This window comes from Dromiciops gliroides, chromosome 1, assembly GCF_019393635.1.
Source record: "Dromiciops gliroides isolate mDroGli1 chromosome 1, mDroGli1.pri, whole genome shotgun sequence".
NCBI lineage: Eukaryota > Metazoa > Chordata > Mammalia > Microbiotheria > Microbiotheriidae > Dromiciops > Dromiciops gliroides.
The window spans coordinates 385953272-385977926 of NC_057861.1; the positions used below are offsets into that span (position 1 = coordinate 385953272).

The following is a 24655-nucleotide window of genomic DNA, read 5'->3' on the forward strand; positions in this document are numbered from 1 at the left end:
ATCTACTGCCAGGGCCTGGCTTACATGTACCCTTTTCATAGGACTGGTCATGGAAGGTGACAAAGAAGGGGAACAGAAGAGAAAAGGGCGGGTGTCAGTAACGTGGAGCTTCTACCCTTTTTTTCCTCTTCCCTGCAACCTTGTGCAACAGTGGGAATCGGGAGGAAGATCCTGTGCATTCCTCCCCCCTTGTCTCCTACATAGCCCAAACTCCTAACCATAACCATCCTAAAGCTGCCTCCCCAGCCTTGTCCTGATGGAGTCTTTCCTTTGCCAAGGCTGCCTACAAGAGCTAAAGGAATCATTCCTGCTAGGCCTCATAACCAGGAGATGGAGCTGTTTCTGGCATTCCAAGTTAAAACATGCTTCCACATCATGGTGAGATCTGTTTGTAATTAGTTTCTCTGCCAGTGATTAGGGAATAATTCAATTCAGCAAATGTTTGAGTGCTTAGTATGTACAAGGTGTTCAATGAGGGATGCAAAGAGGACTATCTCTAATAGCTTAAAATTGCATGAAGACTAGGAATACCCTGTATACATATAAGAAGACAGTAAGTGAACTAGCATTTGTTAAGCACTTACTGTCTGCCAGGCACTATGCTAAGCTCTGGGGCTACAAAGAAAAGGGAAAGTGGTATGAGGAGTCAGAAGGAGAGAGATCCCCTGGAGCTACTTGGCCTTTTCCATCAAGCAGCCTCTCCTTGTGAGATGGACCTTCTAACAGAATTCACAATTGCATGGTTTGAGGAATCTTGGGCTATATCACTTTGACAATGTTCTTGGGGGAGGGGGATTCTTAGAATACATGAATTTCAATATACAAAGAAGAGTCGAAAAAGAGGATCACATATGAAACTAAGAACTTCCCTTATGTAGTGTGTTTTGTCACTAAAACATATTAAGTTTTAACATAATGGTAACAAAACTGCCCTACTCTTTTGTGTCCCCTTTTCAACCACAAGATTCTTTTTCAGAGGCACTAAGACTTATTTGAAGAAGTAAGCACAACTTTGGCCTTTCTATGTGTTCGCCTTCATCAGGGACTTCCTATCTTGAAGGGAAATGTTAATGTCAGTCATAGTGATGATGATTTCAGGGACCAGAACTAAGAGAAAGGGGAAATTCCACTCTCAGTTTCTGTATCTTGTTTTCTGTGTCTCTACAACTTTGATAAATGGGAAATTTTGGCCTCTAGTAGTAGTACATGCAGGTTCTGCAGCTAGTTTATATTATACTGATTTTTATTAATAGGTAGGAGCCATTTCCTGCTAAGTTCTTATAAGTTGTAAGACCACTGACACTTTTCTAGATGAAATGATTGGGAAAAAACCCACCACTATCTTAGAGTTTAGATCAGATTTGTATTTTCTACTAGCTTCTTTAGACTGGTTGTGGTTTTTTGTTTGTTTGTTTTTAATTTTTTTGCAGGGCAATGGGAGTTACATGACTTGCCCAGGGTCACACAGCTAATAAGTGTCTGGGGCCAGATTTGAACTCAGGTACTCCTGAATCCGGGGGCGGTGCTTTATCCACTGTGCCACCTAGCTGCCCCCTGGTTATGTTTTTATTCTCTATTATTTTTCTTTTTAAACATTTCTTTTTTTCAGTTAGCAGACATTCACTTTTCCTCCCTTCTGTCCTTCGTCTCCTCCCACTGGGGGAAAAAGAAAAGTTAAATCCTTATAACGAATATTCATAGTTAAGCAAAACAAATTCCTACATTCTCCCATGTCCAAAAATATATCTCATTCTTCATGTTAAGTAGATTACCTCTCTGCCAGGAGGTGGATAGCATTCATCATCATTATCCTTCTTACCCAGTCATGGTTGGTCATTGCATTGAACTGAGTTTTTAAGTCTTTCAGAATTGTTTGTTTTTTTACAGTGCTGTTTGTAATTGAAAGAAAAATGAGATAAAATTCCTCAAAAGGCAAGGAAGCAAATGATCTAAAGACTATTTTATCCACATAACTCAGATTCCTGTTGTTGCTGTTACTATTATAAATTGTCATTTGAGTAGCAGCATGGCTTAGTGTAAAGACGGGGCTGGTCTCAGTGACAGGGAAACCTGAGTTCAAGTTTGTCTTCTGAGCAAGTCTCTTAGGTCTCTATGTTGTGGGGAAGGTACCTAATCTATGGGGTTTTTTTTTCTTTTTTTTGTGTGTAGGTGTTTTTTTTTTTTCCTGGCACTGAGGGTTAAGTGACTTGACCAGGGTCACACAGCTAGTAAGAGTTAAGTGTCTGAGGCTGGATTTGAACTCAGGTCCTCCTGAATCTAGGGCCGGTGCTTTATCCACTGTGCCACCTAGCTGTCTCCTAATCTCGGTTGATAGAAGGATTTCTGTCACTATGAAATCATAGTTCCCTATTATAATGAAATCACAGATTCAATCTCTATTACTTTACTGCCTCTTATTAAAGCTTCAATAGGATGGTCATGGATGGATTCTTCATAATTTCTGTGGGCAAAAAATAGGCCTTTGGATTTAGTGGCCATTTTTAGTGCCCTTATATTAAAACTTCTGGTAATTTCCCCTGCTTTCTTTCCTACAACCACCTACAAAACTGACTCCCTATCTTAAAGTCATAGTTGAGAAACAAATCCCAAAAGTTCTGTAGAGGATAGAGGTAAAATATGGCTTTAGGCTGCTTGAAATGAACAATTGCAACACTTGTTGGAAAAGCTTCTACAAAGGCTATAGGAAACCGTTTCTATCTCTTTAGAAACAAGAAGGTGAAATTTCAATTTTCCTTCTATGAGGAGCTTCTCCCAGTTCAGTCAGGGTAAAAGTTTGTATGAGTTTCACTTTGATCTGAAGTAGGACAGAGAGAAGGAAAATGAGGAGAGAAGAAGGTGGTGGGGGTCCTTAGGTATTAAGGGTTCTTTGTTAGAACCTTTTAAACTTATTTTGTATAGAAACACTAGACAGAATTTTATCGGGAGTGAATCTGTGGAGCATGCTGGTTCACCCAGTTGGCTTGATGGAAAACGAAGAGGCTGTTTTGCTCTTAGTTGGAAAGGACAGGAAGAGGAATAGGAGAGGACTTTTTTCTTGATGGAACTGTTTTAACTTTCATATTACAAAGATGATGATGAAAATAATTCTCATGAAGAGATTGGATTTGTTATTCTGAACGCGTTTAATGATGTGGGACAACTGTTCTTAGAAATGAAGGGGAGCCTTCTATTTGGTTGTTATGAGAGTCTTATGCAACTATTATCATTGCCAGTAAAATATGGTAAAGAATTATCTTTGTTTATTGATTTCGTTGTTAATGCATTGACTATTCCATAACTTTAATATTTATTTAATCTTAGGAGATTGAGGGTAACTATTATTGGGAAAGGAGATTTCCCTGTGCTTATGACGTGGGGCTTAGGACATAACTGGTCAACTAGATATTGGGAGGGACACACCTAAGAAGTAAGGGGAGGTAAAATTCTAGTACAGAAAAGTCAGTTAGGCATGGCTACCACCTGAGCTAGGAGACTGAGGTAACTCCAGGGGTCAGGGCTATCATTCCAAAAAAAAAAAAAGAAAATCCCCCAGACTTTCAGGAATCTTTCCCCACTCCAGCCCCAAAAGGAACATCCATTGTCCTCTATAAAAGCTTCTGTTCTTCAGGAAAATGTTTCTAAGCCATAGCCTTTGACTTCCCTCTGGGTCACTTTCTCTAGTGCCCAATAAAGGACCATTTTAAGTCTAATTGGACTGAGTGTGAGGGTATAATTCTTTAAAGAGGAATACCTAAGGACCCCCACCACCTTCTCCCCCCCTCCAACTGATATGCTGACATTTTACTGATTAATGAGGAAATATGCAAACATAGCTTAGCAAAAGACAAGAAATTGTCCTTGTTCTCAAGAAGCCCACAGTCTACTGGAGGAGATAGCATCTGAACAAATAAGATCTATACTGGAGAACTTTTTTCTTATTACCTTATCAAAAAACTAAAAATTTTAAGCTGGCAGAATTTTCTCAACTAAAGTTTTCAACCTGTAAAACGAGGTTTGTTTGAATCATTATTTTCTTACTTTTAGATGCTTGTTACTCAGTTGTCACTGGTGACTAGAATAACCTCTGCACATTGAATAGACTTGAATACTTACTTAGAATCCAATGAATTTTCACTTGTGATTTATTGAAATTGCTAGTAATGCACAATTGCCAGCCAAATCCATACAAATCATCTGTGCTGCAAAATCTGTATTAACTAGCATTCCATCAGAGATAATTCTTCTTGCAGTAGCTCTTATGCACTTCTACTGTATGTTTATAATGTTTATCTTGATGGATTATCTAGAAACAAAACAGAATCCTGAAGTGCCTTCTGAATCATCAAAGATTGAATCAGATTCATTATATTTTAAAGTATTTTATTGTATCCTGATTCTTTGAAATTTCATAATTTTGCATACAGTATCAGTTTGTATTAACTAAATTATTTGAGCAAAATCCAAAATAATAAAAATTTCCGGTATTATAAAATTCTGCCCCTAATAATGAATAGATCATATGGGTTCTGTATCGAATATTTTGTGGTATTAAAAGTGTTCATGTTAAAACTGTTTTCCCTTTTTTGTTAATATATAGTGCTGAAATTTAATTTCCTAGTTAAATATCTCTACCAGTTCTGAAGGGCAAGCTCTAAACATTTTATTCTGTAGGCCTTGGTTTCCTTGAGCCTTGTGAGTAGTAAAAGCTATCTGAACCCTCCTTTCCAAGTGCCTCTTATGACCAGAAGTCATAGAAATAAATAGAAACATAGAATTGATAGGGATTGATCATCCCTGTTGCTATTTGTAAGATTTGTACCACTAGATTTAATCATCTTTACATATTTTCAATTAAGCCTGACTGACCATGTATGCCAGACTTGGGATTTAGTTAGATGTCTGTGTATTTGGTAGCTTAAAAGGAAACAGCTGGCTCTCAGTAGTTCAGTAAGTAGTTATGCTATATGATGTAATAAATAGAAAAATAGAAGGTTGTTTTGTAATTTGCTCCTTTATTATACTCTTCTTAGCTCTGTTTAACCATAGAAAAATTTTCTCTCTCCTTTTTCAAGGAAATCTCACCTTTCTGAGAAAGCTTTTTTGATGGATCATTGAGTGCATGTTCTGGGATTCACATACCAAAGGATTTGTTTACTTATGTTGTGCCAGTAAGGAAATGGAGAAGGAACTCAGGGTCCGGATTTGGTCTCCACCCGAGCTCAGCTTTACTTCTTTTTGTTACAGAGGAACAATATGTGTGTGTGAGAGAAAGGGGGTGGGGGAAGGAGAAAGGGAGGTAGGAAAGAGAAGAAATAGGGATAGGGAAAGGAGGAGTGGGAGGGCAAGGGAGGTAGGGAAGGAGAGTGGGAATTGTTAGAATGATTTGTAAGTGAATTGTGTTAGCTTAGTGTGGTCTCCTGTGAGACTCAGTTGCTTATAACTCATAAATGAAAACAATGCCTTCCAATTTGACACTTTACATTTGGGAGCTTCATTAAAGCTACACCCCACCCCTCACCGCCCAGCCCAGTTAGGTACAAAATGATTATCTGGATTTTCAGGTAAAAGTGAGAAAAATGTCTATACTAGTTATTGTTAGTCCAAGGATACTTAGGTTTTGGTGGGGTTTTTTTGGAGGGAAGCAATAAGGTTTGGACAAGAAGTTCGACATTTGTGAATCTGCATTCTTTTTTCTTTTCAAATATTGAATGAAGAGAGGATTTTGCATGTTCTGCCCACTCCTAATTTATACAAGTTTTTGAGAGTAACAGAGGTTACTGTGAGTACTGGGAAGCAGGATAACATATTCCAAAGAGTACTAGATGTGGAGTAAGAAGAACTGGGTTCAAATCCCAGCTGTGTCACTTATTAGTTAAAAGTTTTAAAAAAAAAAGCTACATGTGGACTAGATGACCCCCAAGGGCCATTCTAGCCCTCAGTCTCTTTTCCTTAACGGTTTTAATAGTAAACCTGCTTTTTTCCTTCCTCTTTCCCACAGCTCTCTTCAAATACCACTGACTTCTAGTTCTCTTTCTTGGATCTAAGCTATAAATGACAAGTCTACCATCCTATATATAGAATTGGGATTTTTTTTTTCTGAATACATTGGCCATATAGTCACATATATATCAAATAAATTCCACATTTTTAGCCTTATAAAATTATTTATGGATTTTATATCTAGTGACCTGGCATTTTGATACTCAAAAGAATCTATGGTCATTTGTAAATTTGGAGATTTCTACTTTCCTAAGCAGAAAGATGACTAGATTTAAAGGAACCTGGGTTCATATTCACTGTCTGTTAATTGTATAACCTTTGGGAGGTTACTTAATGAATATTGGTTTCCCTATTAAAAGGAGCCTGGCATTGCCCCTTAAATAATTCTTGTTAGATTGAGTCACTGTGAATAATGTAGTTAGAATTTGACTAAAGGCTGCATAAATCTCTTCTCAATAAAATGATTAGTAACTGATAGATGAATCATCATAAAAATTAACAGGCGTCAAATTTAGGATATTTCTTATGACTTTAGCATTTTAAGAAACAAAACATGGGGGAATTCAATATTATTATTTAAATGGGTTTGTTTTACAGTGCTTTGTAGGCCCCAGATAAAAAGTAAAGAATGATTATTTTAAAATTTACATGTAGGATTTATTTGAATAATCTTCTATTTCCACCATTCTGTACCATTTAACTGGTGAAAACTGTAGACAGGGCCATACTTCCTCAAGTCTTTCCAACGACAGTTAGAAAAGCTAATCACTTTTAATGTCTCTTTAAAACAGTTCATCTTTCCACAAGCCCTAGCCATTTGTGCTTCCTTATAGGGAAACCTACTTGAGTGGCTTTTGATGTTTTTAACTTATTTTAGCAAAATGGAGTTGAGAAAAATTCACACATTTCCTTTTCAAAAATGAGATTGGGGAGAGAGGAAGCATGTAAGTAACTGTAACAGGCAGTTAAAAGTACCCAAGGGCATTGAGGGCCAGTTGCCATTGCTTCTTATTAGCTATTTTGTGACCTTCTACTTAGTTTTCAGTCTCGGATTTTTTTTCCTTTTTTAAAACAAACTTTTCTCCAAGGTGGCAGAACTGATTAAGAAAATTCCCTTTTCCTTTGCATTGTGTGTGTTGGGATTGGGGGGAGTCAGGGATTAGGGTTAATGCCAGTGAAGCACAAGCCCTGGCAAGGCCCTACCAGGCTGGGAAAGGTTCTGAGTAGGGCTTGGCCCATACTGTCATCTGAGATTTCTCTCTGCTAAGCATCGAGAGACTCACTGTCAGATGAGCAGCTGATGAAATTGGGGGCCACAGCAGCTTTCAAAGCATGGGATGCTTGGGCCATATGTTAGTAGTGGGAGTACTGATTCTGGGGAAATCTGATCTTTTGAATTATTGAAGAAGTCATGCACACAATAAGGAATAAATACAGTGGCATTTAGGGTGGGGAGAATAAAAAAAAAAGGAATCTTGATCTGAGCCTTTCCTGCCTGGTGAAGAACGGTTTTTAGTAAATGGCCCATCATGAATAACACAAGTGATTCAAACTGCAGTCTTACTGCAGAGATAGATGTAAAATATATGTTGACAGTTTTAAAGCATGGCAGGATAGGATGGGGTAAGACAACCATACTGACTCAAAAATAGAGCTCAGCAGACTGGAGCAGACTAGCCATCTATTCACATAACAACAGTATCAAGCTGAGTTGTAGGACAGACAATTCACTAAAGCCTGACTAATAAAAGAGTTTGGGGGTGCTTGTTTTTAAATTCACACTTAGCTGTATTGCTTCTTTTTTCTTTTTCTTTCTTTTTTTTTTTTTTTTTTGGCAGGGCAATGAGGGTTAAGTGACTTGCCCAGGGCCACACAGCTAGTAAGTGTCAAGTGTCTGAGGGCAGATTTGAACTCAGGTCCTCTTGAATCCAGGGCTGGTGCTTTATCCATGGTGCCACCTAACTGCCCCCCTGCCCAAGTGCCATCTTCTCCATGAGACCAGTGTTGGTGGTCCTTAGCTGCCAGTAATCCTCACCCCTTAGTTTGCCTTATATCTGTTTTGTGTCTATATCTGTATCATTGTTGATCTAAAAAATATTGATAGGTGTATGTTATCTCACTCTGTTAGAATATATTCCTTATCAGGGAAGGGACCGTTTGTCTTTGTATCTATACCTGGTGCCTAGCACATTGTCCAGCACTTAGTAGGCACTTAATAAATGCCCATTGATTGATGGATGGAAGCAGATGAGTTAATATGAATTTCCTATTAGAAAAATGTCTATTTTTCTAGTTTCATAAATGGAGAATCTTCTCTAGTTTTCTGACCTCTTAAATTAGCCTACTTTTCTGTGTTTTTCTCGTTAAGCAAGGCTAACACTAATTTTCAAAGCCACAAATGCCTTGAATTAGAACACTACTGTTTTAACAAGAGCTCAGATCTGTCAATGGGCCAGTTCATAATGTGTAATGTGAATTGTTCAATCTGATTGAACTTTATATGTTTTGGTGGAAGAGAAGGAAAGTGGACTCCTGCGTTCAAATTCGGCCTCAGATACTTGACACTTACTAGCTGTGTGTCCCTAGGCAAGTCACTTAAGCCTCACTGCCCTGCAAAAAAGAAAAAAGAAAAAAGAAAAGTGGACTCCATTCTAAATGATCTCTTTCCTTTCTTTGCATATTTGTAGTGCTGTTATATTTGGACCTTTGTCAATATTTCTTACAAATATTGCAAGATCTAACACTGTTCTCATGGTTCTTTTAGAATGCCAAATGCATTATCCTGTCTTTGAAATATGAATTAAACTACCTGTGCTAATCCCATGTTCATGTAGTTAACCCCACACTTACTGCTCTTGTAAAATGAGAAGCAAAATCAAAGATAAATACCACTAAGGAAAACTATACATCCTTTTAAAATGTCCCACTGATAGGGGATATCATATTGGTGATTTTGTAAGTGGAAGGGGATGTATAAATGAGAAAGAATTATGTACTCATTATGTGCAAAGCACTGTGCTAAACATTGCAATAAAAATAGAATAGGGAGACAGTGCCTGCTCTTAAGGAAATAACATTGTCAGCCGTGGAGACAATACAGGAGGAAGCTTCAGTGTAAGTCACATGGAAAAGCCCAGTGATGCTTAGGGTGTAGTGGCAAAGCAGATGATAATTTGTCTTCTTTAATGTCATTTCCATTGATAAAACTCTGTTGGTTTCTGATGTTGAGCCATTTGTCAGTGTCAAGGACTTTGGTGGTTATAGCTTTATTTTTGTGGCAGTTGTGACCTCAGTCACTGGAGGTCATGTGGGGCATACATGGACCTTAAATCCTCTATTTTGTAAACGAAGCCTTAGCCATAGAACTTTTAAATTTTCTTGACGATTTGGTAATAAAAATCTACAAATTTGTAGCATAATTTGTTCAGCTTTTGGGCTTCCTTTACTTTGGTAAAGACATGATCCAAGAAATTCCAAGATATGTGTTACTTTAATAGTTTGATGCCAAGTCATGATAAGGTATTGTTCTTGGGGTTGTAACAATTCCAAAATTTTATCTTATTCTCTCTTTCTTTTTAAAAAATTTTCTATATATATATATATATATATATTTTTTTTTTTGGTGAGGCAATTGGGGTTAAGTGACTTGCTCAGGGTCACACAGCTAGTAAATGTCAAGTGTCCGAGGCCAGATTTGAACTCAGGTCCTCCTGAATCCAGGGCCAGTGCTTTATCCACTGCGTCACCTAGCTGCCCCCAAAATTTTCAACATTTTTAAAAATAAGATTTCTAGTTTCAAATTTTTCTCCTTCCTTCCCCCCTCCCCAAGACAGCAAGTAATCTGATATAGGTTATATATGTACAATCACCTTAAACATTTCTGCATTAGTTATGTAATGAGAGAGGAATCAGAACAAAAAGGAAAAACCTCAAAAAAGAAAAACAGCAACAACAAAAACAATAGAATTAGTATGGTTCGATCTGCATCCAGATTCAACAGTTCTTTTTTTTTTCTGGATTTGGAGAGCATTTTCCATCATGAGTCCTTTGGAACTATCTTGGACCATTGTTTTGCTGAGAAGAACCATGTCTATCACAGTTGATCAACACACGGTGTTGTTGATACTTTGTACAATGTTCTCCTGGTTCTGCTCATTTCATTCATCATCAGTTCACGCAAGTCCTTCCAGGTTTCTCTGAAATCTGCCTGCTCATCGTTTCTTACAGCACAATAGAATTCCATTACATTCATATATACCACAACTTGTTCAGCCATTCCCCAATTTATGGGCAACCCCTCAATTTCCAATTCCTTGCTACCACAAAAAGTGCAGCTATAAATATTTTTGTACATGTGGGTCCTTTTCCCTTTTTTATGATCTTTTGGGGAAAAAGACCTAATAATTGTACTTCTGGGTCAAAGGGTATGCAAAGCTTTATAGCCCTTTGGGCATAGTTCCAAACTGCTCTCCAGAATGGTTAGATCAGTTCACAGCTCCACCAACAATGCATTAGTGTTCCAATTTTTCCACAGCTTCTCCAACATTTATTATTTTCCTTTTTCGTCATATTAGCCAATCTTATAGGTGTTAGGTGGCACCTCAGACTTGTTTTAATTTGCATCTTTCTAATCACTAGTGATTTAGGGCATTTTTTCATATGGCAATATCTTATTCTATTTTTCAGTGGTAGAGTGAAGCTTTTCGTAGAAGGAAATAAGCACCTGAATTATATATCCTCCAGAAAGAGATTGCTCTTTACTATTTTTAGAAAGACTTAATTTTTCCACCCTCAACCAGATTCCTGTTGAGATAAGTTTACATTAGAGATAAAATTAGGGAAGGGGAAGGAAGCTCTTTAGACATTTTTTATTTTGAAATCAAATGAATAAAAGCTGGTTAAGCAGTGAAATCAGGTTCTATTTAGTGTAATTGACAATTTTCCAATTTTTATCATTTGTTTTTTGGGTTTTTTTGGATGAGGCAATTGGGGTTAAGTGACTTGCCTAGGGTCACACAGCTAGTGTCAAGTGTCTGAGGCCAGATTTGAACTCGGGTCTTCCTGAGTCCAGGGTTGGTGCTCTATGTACTGCACCACCTAGCTGCCCCCAATTTTATTTTATTTTTAAAACTAATTTCATTTTATTTATTTATTTATTTTACTAAGGGACATTCTGTGATTCAGTGTTAATCACTTTTTTACTTGCATCTATCTGGTTGAAAAGTATCACCTCTTCGATAATTTACATTAGTACGTTTAAAATGGTTACTTTGGTTCATTCTGTATGGCACAATTTGTGTTCCAGAGACCTTTTCTCTTATGTGACAAAAGATGGAGAACATTTTGTAGCTGGTTTTCCTCTCTTACTTTCTCTGAAATGTTTTCATGATTTTTTTTTTTTTGCCTTATTAAATTGATTTTTTTGCAGGGAGGGTTGCCTATGTGTGAATTGCCTCTTATCCTGTTCACTCCAGCACACTTTCAAAACGTGAGACATCCTTCTTTTCTTTGGCAAGTGAACTAAATACCTTTCCAGTATTTACAACATCATATGATTTGTTTGGGAAACTGAAATCTATTTGGTCATACAAAATGACTTTAAACTTTTATTGTTGCCTTTATTTTTTATGTTATAGTTACTACCTCATAAGCACTACTCCCACTGAACCCTTCCATACAATGATGAACAATATTTAAACAAAGCCAACTATCACTGAATGTCTGATAATATGTGCTACATTCCGCATCTACCATCCCCTGTTTCTCTGTTGAGAGGAGGGAGGTATGTTTCTTCATCAGTTCTCCAGGACAGCCTTTTATTGTTGTTATTTACATTATTGTAGTTGTGCATATCTTTCTCTTGATTCTGATTTGTTTGCTTTTCATCTATTCATATGGGTCTTCCTATGTGTCTCAGATTTCTTCATTCATTGCTTCTTATACTGTAGTATTACTTTATTGCATTCATATACCATAATTAGTTCAACCATTGCCTAGTCAGTGTGCATTTTTTTTTTCTTTCTTTTCATTTGTTTGCTGTTTGTTGACTGCAAGGAGTGCTGTTGTGAATGTTTTGGTATATAAGCAGCTAAATGGCATTATGGGTAGAGTGCTGGACTTGAAGACAGGGAGTCCTGAATATAAATCCTGCTTCAGACACTTTTTACCTGTATCATGGCAAGTTTCTTGACCTCTCAAAGTTTTAATTTCTTTTGTAACATGGGAATGATGATAATACCTCCTTCAGAGTGTTGTTGTGAGGTATTATCTCATGGAATAATATTCATAAAGTGCTTTACAAACTTTAAAATGCTACATATGTGCCTTGTATTATTATTATTATTATTATTATTATTATTATTATTATTATTATTATTATTATTATTATTATTATTATACCTAGGCCTTTTTTTTTGGTCATTGACCTCTTCCATCATCCCTTTCCTATTGAGCATCTATTGTACTAGGGTAGCCTTTAGGAAAGTATGAGAGTGTTTCTCTAACTGGAAGATGCTTTACAGTCAGTGGTTTTGGTGCTTCCAAAGTTCCTTATGTAATGTGCCTATGCCTTCTTCATTTTTCTCCCTGGACCCCTATAGTGCCTTTAAATTTGCTTAGAGCCTCACCTGGTAAGATCATATCTAACCAGATGGATAAGCTGCGTGAAGCAGGCACTACGAAGCCCATGCTGTCATCAATTCATGCCCCCAGCAGGTTATACCCTTCCCTGGAATCTATATATGGTCAGCAGATGGTTGCCCCTGCCCTCTCAAGGTGGAGTGACCTCCTGTTATTGTCTTGTCTTGGTCACAGGGGCTGTGAATTAATCTCTTCTTTAGGCTGATGTGTTTTTCCTTCTAAATTTTGACATTTCACTCCTGACCCCCCACCCCAATAAATTGAATACCGGGTGCTAACTTTATTGTTCTGTGGTACAAAGGAGTAGGCAGCTAGCTGTCTGTGTCCAGATCATCTGAATTCTTCTTTCCTCCAGTTGTCTCCTTGCTTCTGGAAGCCTGGGTTTTGTGCATACTTACTTTTATAGCTTCCTCACAGTCTGGAAACCTTGCATAGCTCAGCCAGTTATTACCTAAGGGAATCAATCACCCACACTGGAGATGTTCCTCACCTAGTTGCATTCCCTGCATGCCCAGACTGATCTGGGTGGAAGCATCAGGGTCCTTCAGTTTGGACACAGACACGGGCCTGGGCAGAGGAGGAATAAGTGGTAGCTGCTGTGGTCACCTGGGCGGCTTGCCGTCTCACCACCATCATCAGCTGTTTTTCTTAGAATATTATTGGCAAGTTTCCTGGTGGCTCAGAGTCTCCACAGTTCCCACACAATTTCTTCTCGTTTGTTTCCTACATGTTAATATGGGTTCCTCTTATTATTAGGTAGCACATTTAGTATCCCAGAATGAGGAGAGGGCTAAGACTTTTATTTTTCCTTTCAGTTGCCCAAACCTGTTATTGAGTGGCACACTTACCTCTTTTCTTTAATAGCTTTTCAGACATAATTCTAGATTCCTTCCAGAGTGGTTTCCCAGTTCACTGCTCCACTAACAGTACATTCATATACCTATTTTCTCACAGCCTTATAGAATTTTCCTTTTTTTTTTTTTTTTTTTTGCCAACTTTGCCAGTTTGATGGATGTGAGGTAGAACCTGGGCTATTTTAATGTGCATTTCTCTAATTATTAGTGATTAGAACTTTTTTTTTTTCTTCATGTGCTTATTGATATCTTGGGTTTCTTCCTCTGAAAATTGCCTGTTCATATCCTTTAACCATTATAATTTGGGGTATAGTTCTTACTCTTACAAATTAGAATCAGTTCCTTATATTTCCTTCAAATGAGATCTTTATTAGAGAAACTTGCTGCAAACCTCCTCCCCCAAGTTTTAACTTTAGCTGCATTGGTTTTGTTTATACAATGACTTCTTAATTTTCTGTAACCAGAATTGTGCATTTTGCCTTCTGTGATCTCTTCTGTCTCTTCTTTGGGAATGAATTCTCCCCCCATCCATAGATTTGATATGTAATTTCTAATTTGCTCCTCCAGCTTGTTGACATGTCGTTTTTTGTGTCTTATACCCATTTGCAGCTTATTTTGTTTGGTATATGGTGTGAGATGTTGTGTATCTAGTTTCTTCCAGAGTGCTTTCTGTATATTACCACTAGTTTATGTTGAATAGTAAATTGCTGCTTCTTCTCCTTCTCCTTCTCCTCCTCCTCCTTCTCCTTCTTCAGCATTTAGGGTTAAGTGACTTGCCAAAGGTCACAAAGATAGTAATTGTTAAGTGTCTGAGGCCGGATTTGAACTCAGGTCCTCCTGAATCCAGGGCCGGTGCTCTATTCACCGTGCCACCTAGCTGCCCCTAAATTGTTGCTTCTAATGCTCATATATTTGGGTTTATCAAACACTAGAGTTATGTCTTCATTTGCTTTTGTGTGTGATGTACTTAATTTGTTCCATTGATAAACCTTTATTTCTTAACTAGTGTTAAATTAGTTGAGATTTGATACTTGGTAGGCACCCTTTCCAATTTGTTTCATTAATTTCCTTGAGATTCTTGAACAGATGAATTTCATATTGAATTTCTCCAGATGAATTTTGTTATTTTTTCTAGTTCTGAAAATGTAATTTATATGATATTGAATAGGTAAATTAATTTAGGTAGTATTGTCATCTTTTTATTATCTTGCCTTAGTCTACCCATGAGCAATTAATATTTTTCAAGTTTTAAAAATTTGTCTGCATTTGTGTAAAGAATGTTTTCTAGTTGTGTTTCTGAAGTTCATGTGAGTGTCTTGGCAGGTAAATTCCCAAATATTTTTTCTTTTCTTTTCTTTCTTTTTTTTTTGGGCGGGACAATGAGGGTTAAGTGACTTGCCCAGGGTCACACAGCTAGTAAGTGTCAAGTGTCTGAGGCTGGATTTGAACTCAGGTCCTCTTGAATCCCATGCCAGTGCTTTATCTACTGCACTCGTTAGCTGGCCCTCATTATTATTTTAAATGGCATTTATCTTTTATCTCTTCCTGCTGGGTTTTGTTGGTAATATTCAAAAATACTGATGACTTATATGGGTTTATTTTTTGGCTCAAAATTTCACCAATGTTAATTGTTTCATTTACCTTTTAAGCTAACTCTCTAGGTTTCTCCAAATTATCATATCATCTGCAAAAAGTGGTATTTTTTTTCTTTTCTGTCTATGCTTATTCCTTCAATTCCTTTTCTTGACTTAGTGCTATAGCTAACACTTTTAGCACTCTTTTGAATAGTAAAGGTGATAATATTAAGCCTTCTCTCCATCTATTAATATAATTTTTCATTCTTATTTTTAATATTGTCACTTATGTTTGTGGTTTTCTTCATTTTGGACCAGCCTTCCATTCCTGATATAAATCCATCCTATTCATATTGTATCATATATTGCTATGTTGACAGTTTTCTTGCTAATACTTAAAAAAACTTTTTTGGATCTCTATTCATGAAGGGTATTGATAGATAGTTTTCTCTTTTGACCCTCATTGGTGTTGCTAGCAAGATTTTTAGTGGGGGACTTCACGTGGACTGCTAGGAAAAGCAAGGGTTTCTTTTCTCTCTGGCTATACTGAATAGATCCAAACTAGGGTTTTCCATTCTCTCTCTTCACTAACTTCTAATATACTTTAATAAATCCTTAAAAGCCTAAACTCTTGCTGAATTTATCAGTAAATCTTAGCCAGTTCCCCCCCCCCAAACAACAACAACAACAACAACACAACAAAAAAACAAAAAACAAACTGGGGCAGGGTGCAGATTAGGACCCATATGAGATTTTAAACATCACAGTTGCATAGTAAGAAATAGCTAGAAACCCTTTTCCTATTTTTTCAAACGGTTTATCTAATATCACAACCAATTGTTCTTTAAATGATTGATAGAATTTGCTTGTTAATCATCTGGTTCTGGGATCTTTTTCTTTAGAAATTCATTTATGGTCTGTTCAATTTCTCCTTTGAAGATTGCTTAGGTCCTTTGTTTCTTGTATTAATCTTGACTTTCTTTTTTTTTTTCCGTTTGGTAAATATTCATCCATTTCATTTAGATTGTTGATTTCATCGGCATATAATTGATCCAGAATTATTATCCATTCAATAAATCAATAAATATGTATTAAGCACCTACTGTGTACCAAGCACTGGGTATTAAGGTGTTAGGGATACAAACACAATGAATGAACCCTCTCCACAAGGAGCTCATATTCTAACAGGTGAGATAATAGACATATATGAGTATGTACAGAATAAATATAAAGAGAATGAACAGAAATAATTAAAAAGTCAAAAATGTTAGGCTGGTTGAAAAAGAGAGCACTGAAATTAAGGGGTCAGGTGCAGGCTGGGACAAATCATATGTGGTATCCCTAGTCTTCCTGTGAAGGGCCAGCAGCGAATGCTTCTACTTATTTGTCACACAAATTCACCATCAGAAACAGGCTTGAAGGGGAGAAGTGACAAGAGGATAGGATGCACCCTAGGAGTGCAGAAGGGGACAAGGACAATCCTGTCCATTTACCCCAGTGGTAAAAGCTGATATTTTTTTTTTCTCCTTCACTACCTAAATCTGCTTTTTTATCTCATCTTCCCTTGTTGCCTCCTTAAGTTTATCCCCAGAGTTAATCACTGTGAGTCAGGGAGAGGGACTCAGGGGAATCCTAAGTTCTTAAAGTGGGAAAGGAACCTTGGGGATCATCTAGTTCCAATATCTTTATTTTACAAATGAGAAAAACTGAGACCCAGAAAGGTCTAGTGATTTGTTCAAGGCCTACGACCAATGAATGGCATAGCTAGGACTCAATTTTGAGTCTTACAACTTTTTGTTCCAGGCTCTTTATAGTCTATCACATGAAATCTTGGCCTGATTCATAGTATTCTAAGGACAGACAGTTCTTTTAGCAGTAAGATACCTCATTCCTGTTTTTTTCCATTCTCCTCTACCTCTTTTTTGATGATGGGCAGTTGCAGCTTGAGAACATTTTATTGTTCAGTCATTTTCATTCGTGTCTGGCTCAATTCTTCATGACCCCATTTGGATTTTGTTGGCAAAGATACTGGGGGTAGTTTTCCATTTCTTTCTCCAGCTCATTTTATAAATGAGGAACTGAGGCAAACAGGGTTAAGTGACTTGCCCAGGGTCACACAGCTACTAAGTGTCTGAGACCAGATTTGAACTCAGGAAGATGAGTCTTCCTGACTTCAGGCCTGGTGCTCTGTTCCTTGTACTAGGTCATGGAGTTAGAGAATTTGACTTCTCCAGAATATATCTTAAGAACATTAGGGATGTTAGAAACAATTTTCAGCTGCATGTTGCTATCATTATGGACATTATGCTCTTGACCTTCACAATCCTGCCTTGGATTAGTCATTGGCTGAGTGTTCCTGTTGAAGCCCAGAGTGCTGTGTGGCACATGACCTATAGACTTGGAGTGACAAGGATGGCAGCTGGAAGCTGTCAGAAGCTATTTGATGGTAAGTAGTACTTCATAAGAAGGGGAGTGATGTCAAAACATGTGAGAAATGAGAGGAAGCATTCCATTTCCTCCCTTTTCTTCTCATGAGACTGGGGAGAGATATGGTTTGTTTGTTCTTATTACAGCATAATGTACTCAAAAGAATACTGGCCTCTGAGACCAAGATATGAGTCCCTGTTCTATGAATTGTTAGCTCTGTGATGGTGGGAAGGCCACCTAACTTGTCTGACTTTTCCATTTTCTCACCTATAAAATGAGAATAATAACATTTATGCAACCCACTTAACAGAATTGTTGTCAAAGATAAAGTTAAACTGCTTCACAATCATAAAATTCTGTGTTGTAAATGCAAGTTTGTGATGGTTAGTTCACATGGAGAAATGTGAACTAAGGCTCTAGTTCAGGAGGCTCTATATGAACACAGTGTGTTTTTAAAAATTGCTGACTATTAGCAATTTTGACTCTACCTTAGATGTCCAAAAAAAAAAGTGAATTTTCCAGCTATTTTAACACTTAGCTTACAGACTTAATATTCTAGCTAATCTCCATTAATTTGATTTGAGTGCATCATCCCTGTTTGGAGTCCTAAGTCCCTTTAAAAACCCCTTGAAACATCCATGATTGAAGACCAAGGGAATAAGAAGATAAATCAATTCAGCAAACATTTATAAAGTACTTACTATGTGTCAGGCACTCTGCTAAGCCCTGGGGATGCAAAGAAAGACAAAAACAGTATCTGCCCTCAAAGAGCTCCCACTTCTAATGGGGGACATATAAACAACTATATACAGACAAAATATATGCAAGATAAATTGGAGATAATCACAGGGACAAAACATTAGGAGAGGCAATTACTGAAATTCAGAATAAAGATCTGTTCCATAAAGTTATCTAAGATAAGTTCTATTAGATTCTAAGTGCTTTTATTATATTGTAACTGTAGTAAATAGTATATTGTATACAGTAGGTATATAATTAACATTTGAATCCCAGTTCTGCCACTTACTAGTTGCACAATCTTAGACAAGTCACTTAACCTCACTGGGCCTCAATTTCTTCATTTGTGAAATGAGGTGTCTGGACTTGATGACCTCTATAGACTCTTCTAGCTCCAAATATATGAGCCCAAGTAGATCTTTTTGTTTTAGTCTTTTTGTTGAATTGGATGAATTGTACTAGAATTCACCCAATCCAGTGACCACTAAATCTTTTATGTATATAGTTCTATATAGAAAACAAAAATTTAGAGTTGGAAGACACCTCAGGTTGTGTTCAATTCAATTCTTATTTGAATTCAATGGTATATACAAGTGGTCATTCAGCTTGTGTTTGAATGGCCCTAGTGAGGTATCTTTAGTGCTTCCGGGGCAAGCCATTTCCATTTTGGACAGGTCTAATTGTTAGGAAGGTTTTCTTTACATCAAGCTTAAATATGACTCTTGGCATCCCGAATAATTGTTCATTTTTCTGCCATTGCCGGCCAAGAAGAACAAATTTAATTTTTCTTCCACGTTCATTTGCTAGTCCTGACGTGAAGACGATTGATCAGTCTTTTTTTTCTTTAGGCTAAACACCTTTCTCATATTATAAGCATTATCTATCTCATGGCCCTTGTGTGGCCTGCCTCATGGCACTATTGTGATTTCTTCATCTTTGTGCTCACTAATGTCCTACAAATGTGACACCCTGAATTCCTGTCTTTCTTTATAATTCAAATATAGTTTATTCTTGATTGTATTATCCATATTTATATGTAAATAAGGGGGTTGGGAAGTAACTTGTTTTTATTTTTTTCATTAATTTTTCATTAAATTTTTTTCTCAGTTGCATGTAAACAAAAATTTTAACATTTAAAAAATTTGAATTGCATATTCTTTCCTTCTCTTCCTCCCCTTACCCCTTCTTGAGAAGACAAGCAGTATGATGTAGATTATACATGTATAGTCATGCAAAACATTTCCATATTAGCCATGTTGTAAAAGAAAATGAAGACCACAAAACCCCAAGAATAATAAAGTTTAAAAAGTATGCTTCAGTCTTTATCTAAACTTCAGTTCTTCCTCTGAAGATGGCTAGCATTTTACATTATTTGGAATTTGGAATACATTTGGAATTGTCTTGGATTAATATATTGCTGAGAATAGCGAAGTCACAGTTCATCATCGTACAATATTGCTGTTACTGTGTACAATATTCTATTGGATTTGCTCATTTCACTTTGCATCAGTTTATGTAAGTGTTTCCAGGTTTTTCTGAAAACATCCTGTTTGTCATTTCTTATAGCATGATAATATGTCATCACAACTGTGTACTACAACTTGTTCAGCTATTCCCAAATTGATTGGCACCCTTTCAGTTTCCAATTCTTTGCCAATTCAAAAAGAGCTGCTTTAAATATTTGTGGACATATAGGTCCTTTTCCTTTTTCTTTGCTCTCTTTGGGGGTAAAGATCTAGTAGTAGTAGTATTACTGGGTGGAGGGGGTTTATGGACAGTTTTATAGCCTTTTGGCCATAATTCCAAATTGCTCTCCTGAATGATTGGATTGGTTCCCAACTCCACCAACAGTGCATTAGTTTGCCTATTTTCCCACATCCCCTCCAACATTTTTTTCCCTCTTCTGTCATTTTAGCCAATTGATAGGTATGAGGTGGTATCTCAGAGTTGTTTTAATTTGTATTTCTCCAATCAATAGAAATTTAGAGCATTTTTTCTTGTGATTATGGATAGCTTTGATTTCTCCTTTTGAAAATTGCCTATTTATATCCTTTGACTATTTTATTAATTGAGGAATGACTTGTATTCTTATAAATTTGACTTAGTTCTCCATATATTTGAAAAATGAGGCCTTTATTAGAGAAACTAGCTGTAAATTTTTTTACACCAACCTTCCTGCTTTCCTTCTAATCTTGGCTGCGATAATTTTGTTTGTGGAACTCTTTTTCAATCAAATTATCCATTTTACTTCCCACAATGCTCTATATTTTGTTTGATTATAAATTATTCCCTACTTTCTGCCAAACTGCTTTCCAGTTTTCCCAACAATTTTTATCAAATAGTGAGTTTGGTCCCCAAAATTTGGATCTTTGGGTTTATCAAACACTACATTACTGTGGTCATTTACCACTGTATATTATGTACCTAATCTATTCCACTGAACCACCACTCTTTTTTTAGCCAGTATCAGATTGTTTTGTTGATCACTATGTTTGAGATCCATTACTGTTAAGCCATCTTCCTCTACCTTTTTAAAAATTGATTTCTTTGATATTCGTGACCTTTTGTTCTTCCAGATGAATTTAAAAATTTTTAAATTTTCTAGTTCTATAAAATAATTTCTTGGTAATTTGATTTGTGTGGCACTAAATAAGTAAATTAATTTAGGTAGAATTGTCATTTTTATTATATTGGCCCAGCCTACCCATGAACAATTAATATTTCTCCAGTTGTTTAGATCTGACTTTATTTGTGTGAAAAGTCTTTTTGTAATTTTGATCATATAGTTCCTGGGTTTGTCTTGGCAGGTAGAGTCTCAAGTATTTTATATTATGTGCTGTTATTTTAAATGGAATTTCTCTTTCTATCTCTTCCTGTTGGAATTTTTTGGTGATACATAGAAATCCTGATGATTTATGTGGGTTTTATTTATATCCTGCAGATTTGCTGAAGTTGTTAATTATTTCAGCTAGGTTTTTAGTTGATTCTCTGGGATTCTCTAAGTATATCATCATATTGTCTGCAAACGGTGATAATTTTGTTTTTTCATTGTCTATTTTAACTTTTTAAATTTCTTTTTCTATTCTTATTGTTATAGCTAGCATTTCTAGAACAATATTGAATAATAGTGATGATAAGCACATCCTTGCTTCACCTCTGATCTTACTGGGAAGACTTTCTAGATTATCCCCATTATAGTTAATGCTTGCTGATTGTTTTAAAATGTTACGGTTGTATTTGTTCAGTTTATTTCATTCGTGTCTGACTCTTCATGACCTGATTTGGCATTTTCTTGGCAAAGGTACTAGGGTTCTTTTGCCATTTCCCTCTCCAGCTATTTTACCGATGAGGAACTGAGGCAAACAGGGTTAAATGACTTGGCCAGGGTTACATAGCCGGTAAGTATCTGAAGCTGCATTTGAACTCAGAAATAAAAGTCTTCCTGACTTGAGGTCCAGCCCAGCACTCTATTTACTGCACCATGTAGCTGCTCCAATGGTTTCAGATAGCTATTTTAACAAAACCTCTTTTCCAATTTTTTGGTGTTTTTAATAGGAATTAGTGTTATAGTTTGTGTTGCCTTTTCTGCATTTGTTGAGATAATAAGATTTTTGTTGGTTTTGTTATTGATAATGGTCAGTTATGCCAATAGTTTTCCCTAATATTGAACCAGCCCTGCATTCCTGGAATAAATCCCACCTGGTCATAGTATATGATCTTTATGATATATAGCTATAATCTTCTTGCTAGTATTTTATTTTAAATTTTTTTTGCAGCAATATTCATTAGAGAAATTGGCCTATGGTTTTCTTTCTCTATTTTTGTTCTTCCTGGTTTAGTCATCAGCACCATATGTGTATTGTAAAAGGAATTCCTAAGACTTTACTCTATTTTGTTTGTTTGTTTGTTTTGTTTTGTTGGGCAATGAGGGTTAAGTGACTTTCCCAGGGCCACACAGCTAGTAAGTGTCAAATGTCTGAGATCAGATTTGAATTCAGGTCCTCCTGAATCCAGTGCCTGTGCTTTATCCACTGCGCCACCTAACTGCCCCTTTACCTCCATTTTTAAATAGCTTATGCAGTATTGGAAAGTTGTTCATAGAATGTTTGGTACAATTCACTTGTTAATCCATCTGGTCCTGGGGATTTTTTCTTAGGGAGCTCATTGATGGCTTCATTCCTGTTCCCTCCCTCCCTACCCCCCATAGGTTTATTTAATAGGGCTATTTCTCTTCTGTTTATTTGGGCAATTTATATTTTTGTAAATATTCATCTATTTCACTTAGATTGTCAGATTTATTGGCATATAATGGGGCAAAATAGCTCCTAATTCTTGCTTTAATTTAATTTTCAATAGTAGTGAATTCATCCTTTTCATTTTTGATACTGGTAATTTTTTTTTTAAAAAAACAAATCAAATTAGTGGTTTATTTTATTGTTTTTTCCCATAAAATCAGGTCCTACTTTTATTTATTAGTTCTATTATTTCCTTGCTTTCAGTTTTGCTAATCTCTCCTTTAATTTTTTGGACTTCTGATTCACTGTTTAATTGGGGATTTTTAATTTGGGGATTTAACTATATGCCCAATTCATTGATCTTTTCTTTGATTTAGTGATATAAGCATTTAGAGATATGAATGTTCCCCTAAGTACTGCTTTGGCTGCATCCCATAAATTTTAGTATGTTGTCTCCTTGTTGTCACTTTTTTTTTTTTTTTGATGAGGTAATAGGGGCTAAGTGACTTGCCCGGGGGTCACACAGCTAGTAAGTGTCAAGTGTCTAAGGCTGGATTTGAACTCAGGTCCTACCGAATCCAGGACTGGTGCTTTATCCACTGCCTCACCTAGGTGTCCCCCCACCCCCATCGTTCTTTTTAATGAAATTATTTGTTGTTTTTATGATATTTTCTTTGACCTGCTCATTCTTTAGAATTACATTATTTATTTTCCATTTAACTTATGTTTTATGTTTCCATGGCCCTTTATTGAATATCATTTTATTGCATTATGGTCTGAAAAGGCTTAATTTAATATTTCTGCTTTGCTGCATTTGGTTGTGAGGTTTTTATGCACCAATACATAATCAATTTTTGTGACGTGATATTTTCACAGTAGTAATATTGAATTGTATTTTTCTTCAGGTTGCCTCACAGCGTATTAGCTCAGTGGACCTTTCCTGCTGTAGCCTGGAACATCTGCCTGCCAACCTCTTCTATAGCCAAGACCTCACTCATCTCAATTTAAAGCAAAATTTCCTAAGGCAAAACCCCAGCTCACCAGCTAGCAAAGGACTTGGTGAACTCAAAAGGTGAGAGTACAAAAACTTATTGGTTCATGATTTTTTTTGTCACATATCCAGGGCATTCCAAAGTCTTAGAGCAGTTTCTCTTTCTCTTTCTCTTTCTCCTTCATTCTCATTCTCTCTCTCTCTCTCTCTCTCTCTCTCTCTCTCTCTCTCTCTCTCTCTCTCTCTCTCTCTCTCTCTCTCTCTCTCTCGTTAGATGAGGGTCAGAACAAGGTAAAGAGTGTTCAGATTTTTCTGTTGTTGGTCTGTGTAGCATAGTTCCCTCGTTTCCTTAACTTAGAATTTTTAACTGCTTCTAATTGGTGAATGTAACAATTCATAATTATCCTTCTTGATTGGTATATGTTAAAAAGAGAAGGGTTTTTTTCCCCATTCCCTACTCTTAACTTATCCAGAAAATGCATGTGTTAAATAAAAGCTGATGATTTGGGGTTTGACATCCTTGAATTGTAGACGCTTGTTGAGATTAAATTGTCTTAATCCTATAAAACTCTAAAGATTAGCTTCTCTGTAAAGTCACATTTCCTCAGAAACACAGATCCTGGAATTAAATCTAACATCACAATGTCATATGGGTTATAAGTCTGTGTTTCAACCAGTCAGAACTGGGATCTCAGACTGACCCTGGAGAGAGAAGGTGTGGGACTTTATACCCCATTTTGACTTGAGAACATAGGATCAAAAAGCATTTAGATCTTGAAGGGAACTTAGAAACCTAAAATTCAACCTCTCCGTTTTACAAAGGAAAAGACTGAGGCCTAATGAGATTAAGTGTTTTACCCAGGACCATTGGTTTTAGACTGCAGACACATGGGTTCAAATTATGTTTCTATTACTTACCATAAAGACATGTTTTTTCTTTATTAGGAAAATAATCATTGCTTGGTCTGTGATATATCAATCACAGTGGTCTGCCATATTGAATGATAATAAATATTGAAATATATAATTCACCATTTGGGGCCATTGTTTTTGCTTTTTTGATGTTTGGGTTTTTTGGGGTGGGGAATGTTGTTAAATCTTGGTATTTTATCATCATGATTGTATATATGATTTGTACATCCTGTCCTTTGTTAAACATTTCTCCTAGATTATTTTATGTTGCTTAACATATCCTAG

General features: G+C 36.4%; 1 protein-coding gene across 1 annotated transcript in view; it reads left to right on the forward strand.

Annotated features, from left to right (window-relative positions):
- Positions 1–24655, forward strand: part of PHLPP1 (PH domain and leucine rich repeat protein phosphatase 1) — a 295223-nt gene that overhangs the window by 160582 nt on the left and 109986 nt on the right. Inside the window, exon 4 of the mRNA XM_043975799.1 lies at positions 23373–23539. Within this exon, the coding sequence (XP_043831734.1) occupies positions 23373–23539 (167 nt within the window). The remainder of the gene's footprint in view (positions 1–23372; positions 23540–24655) is intronic.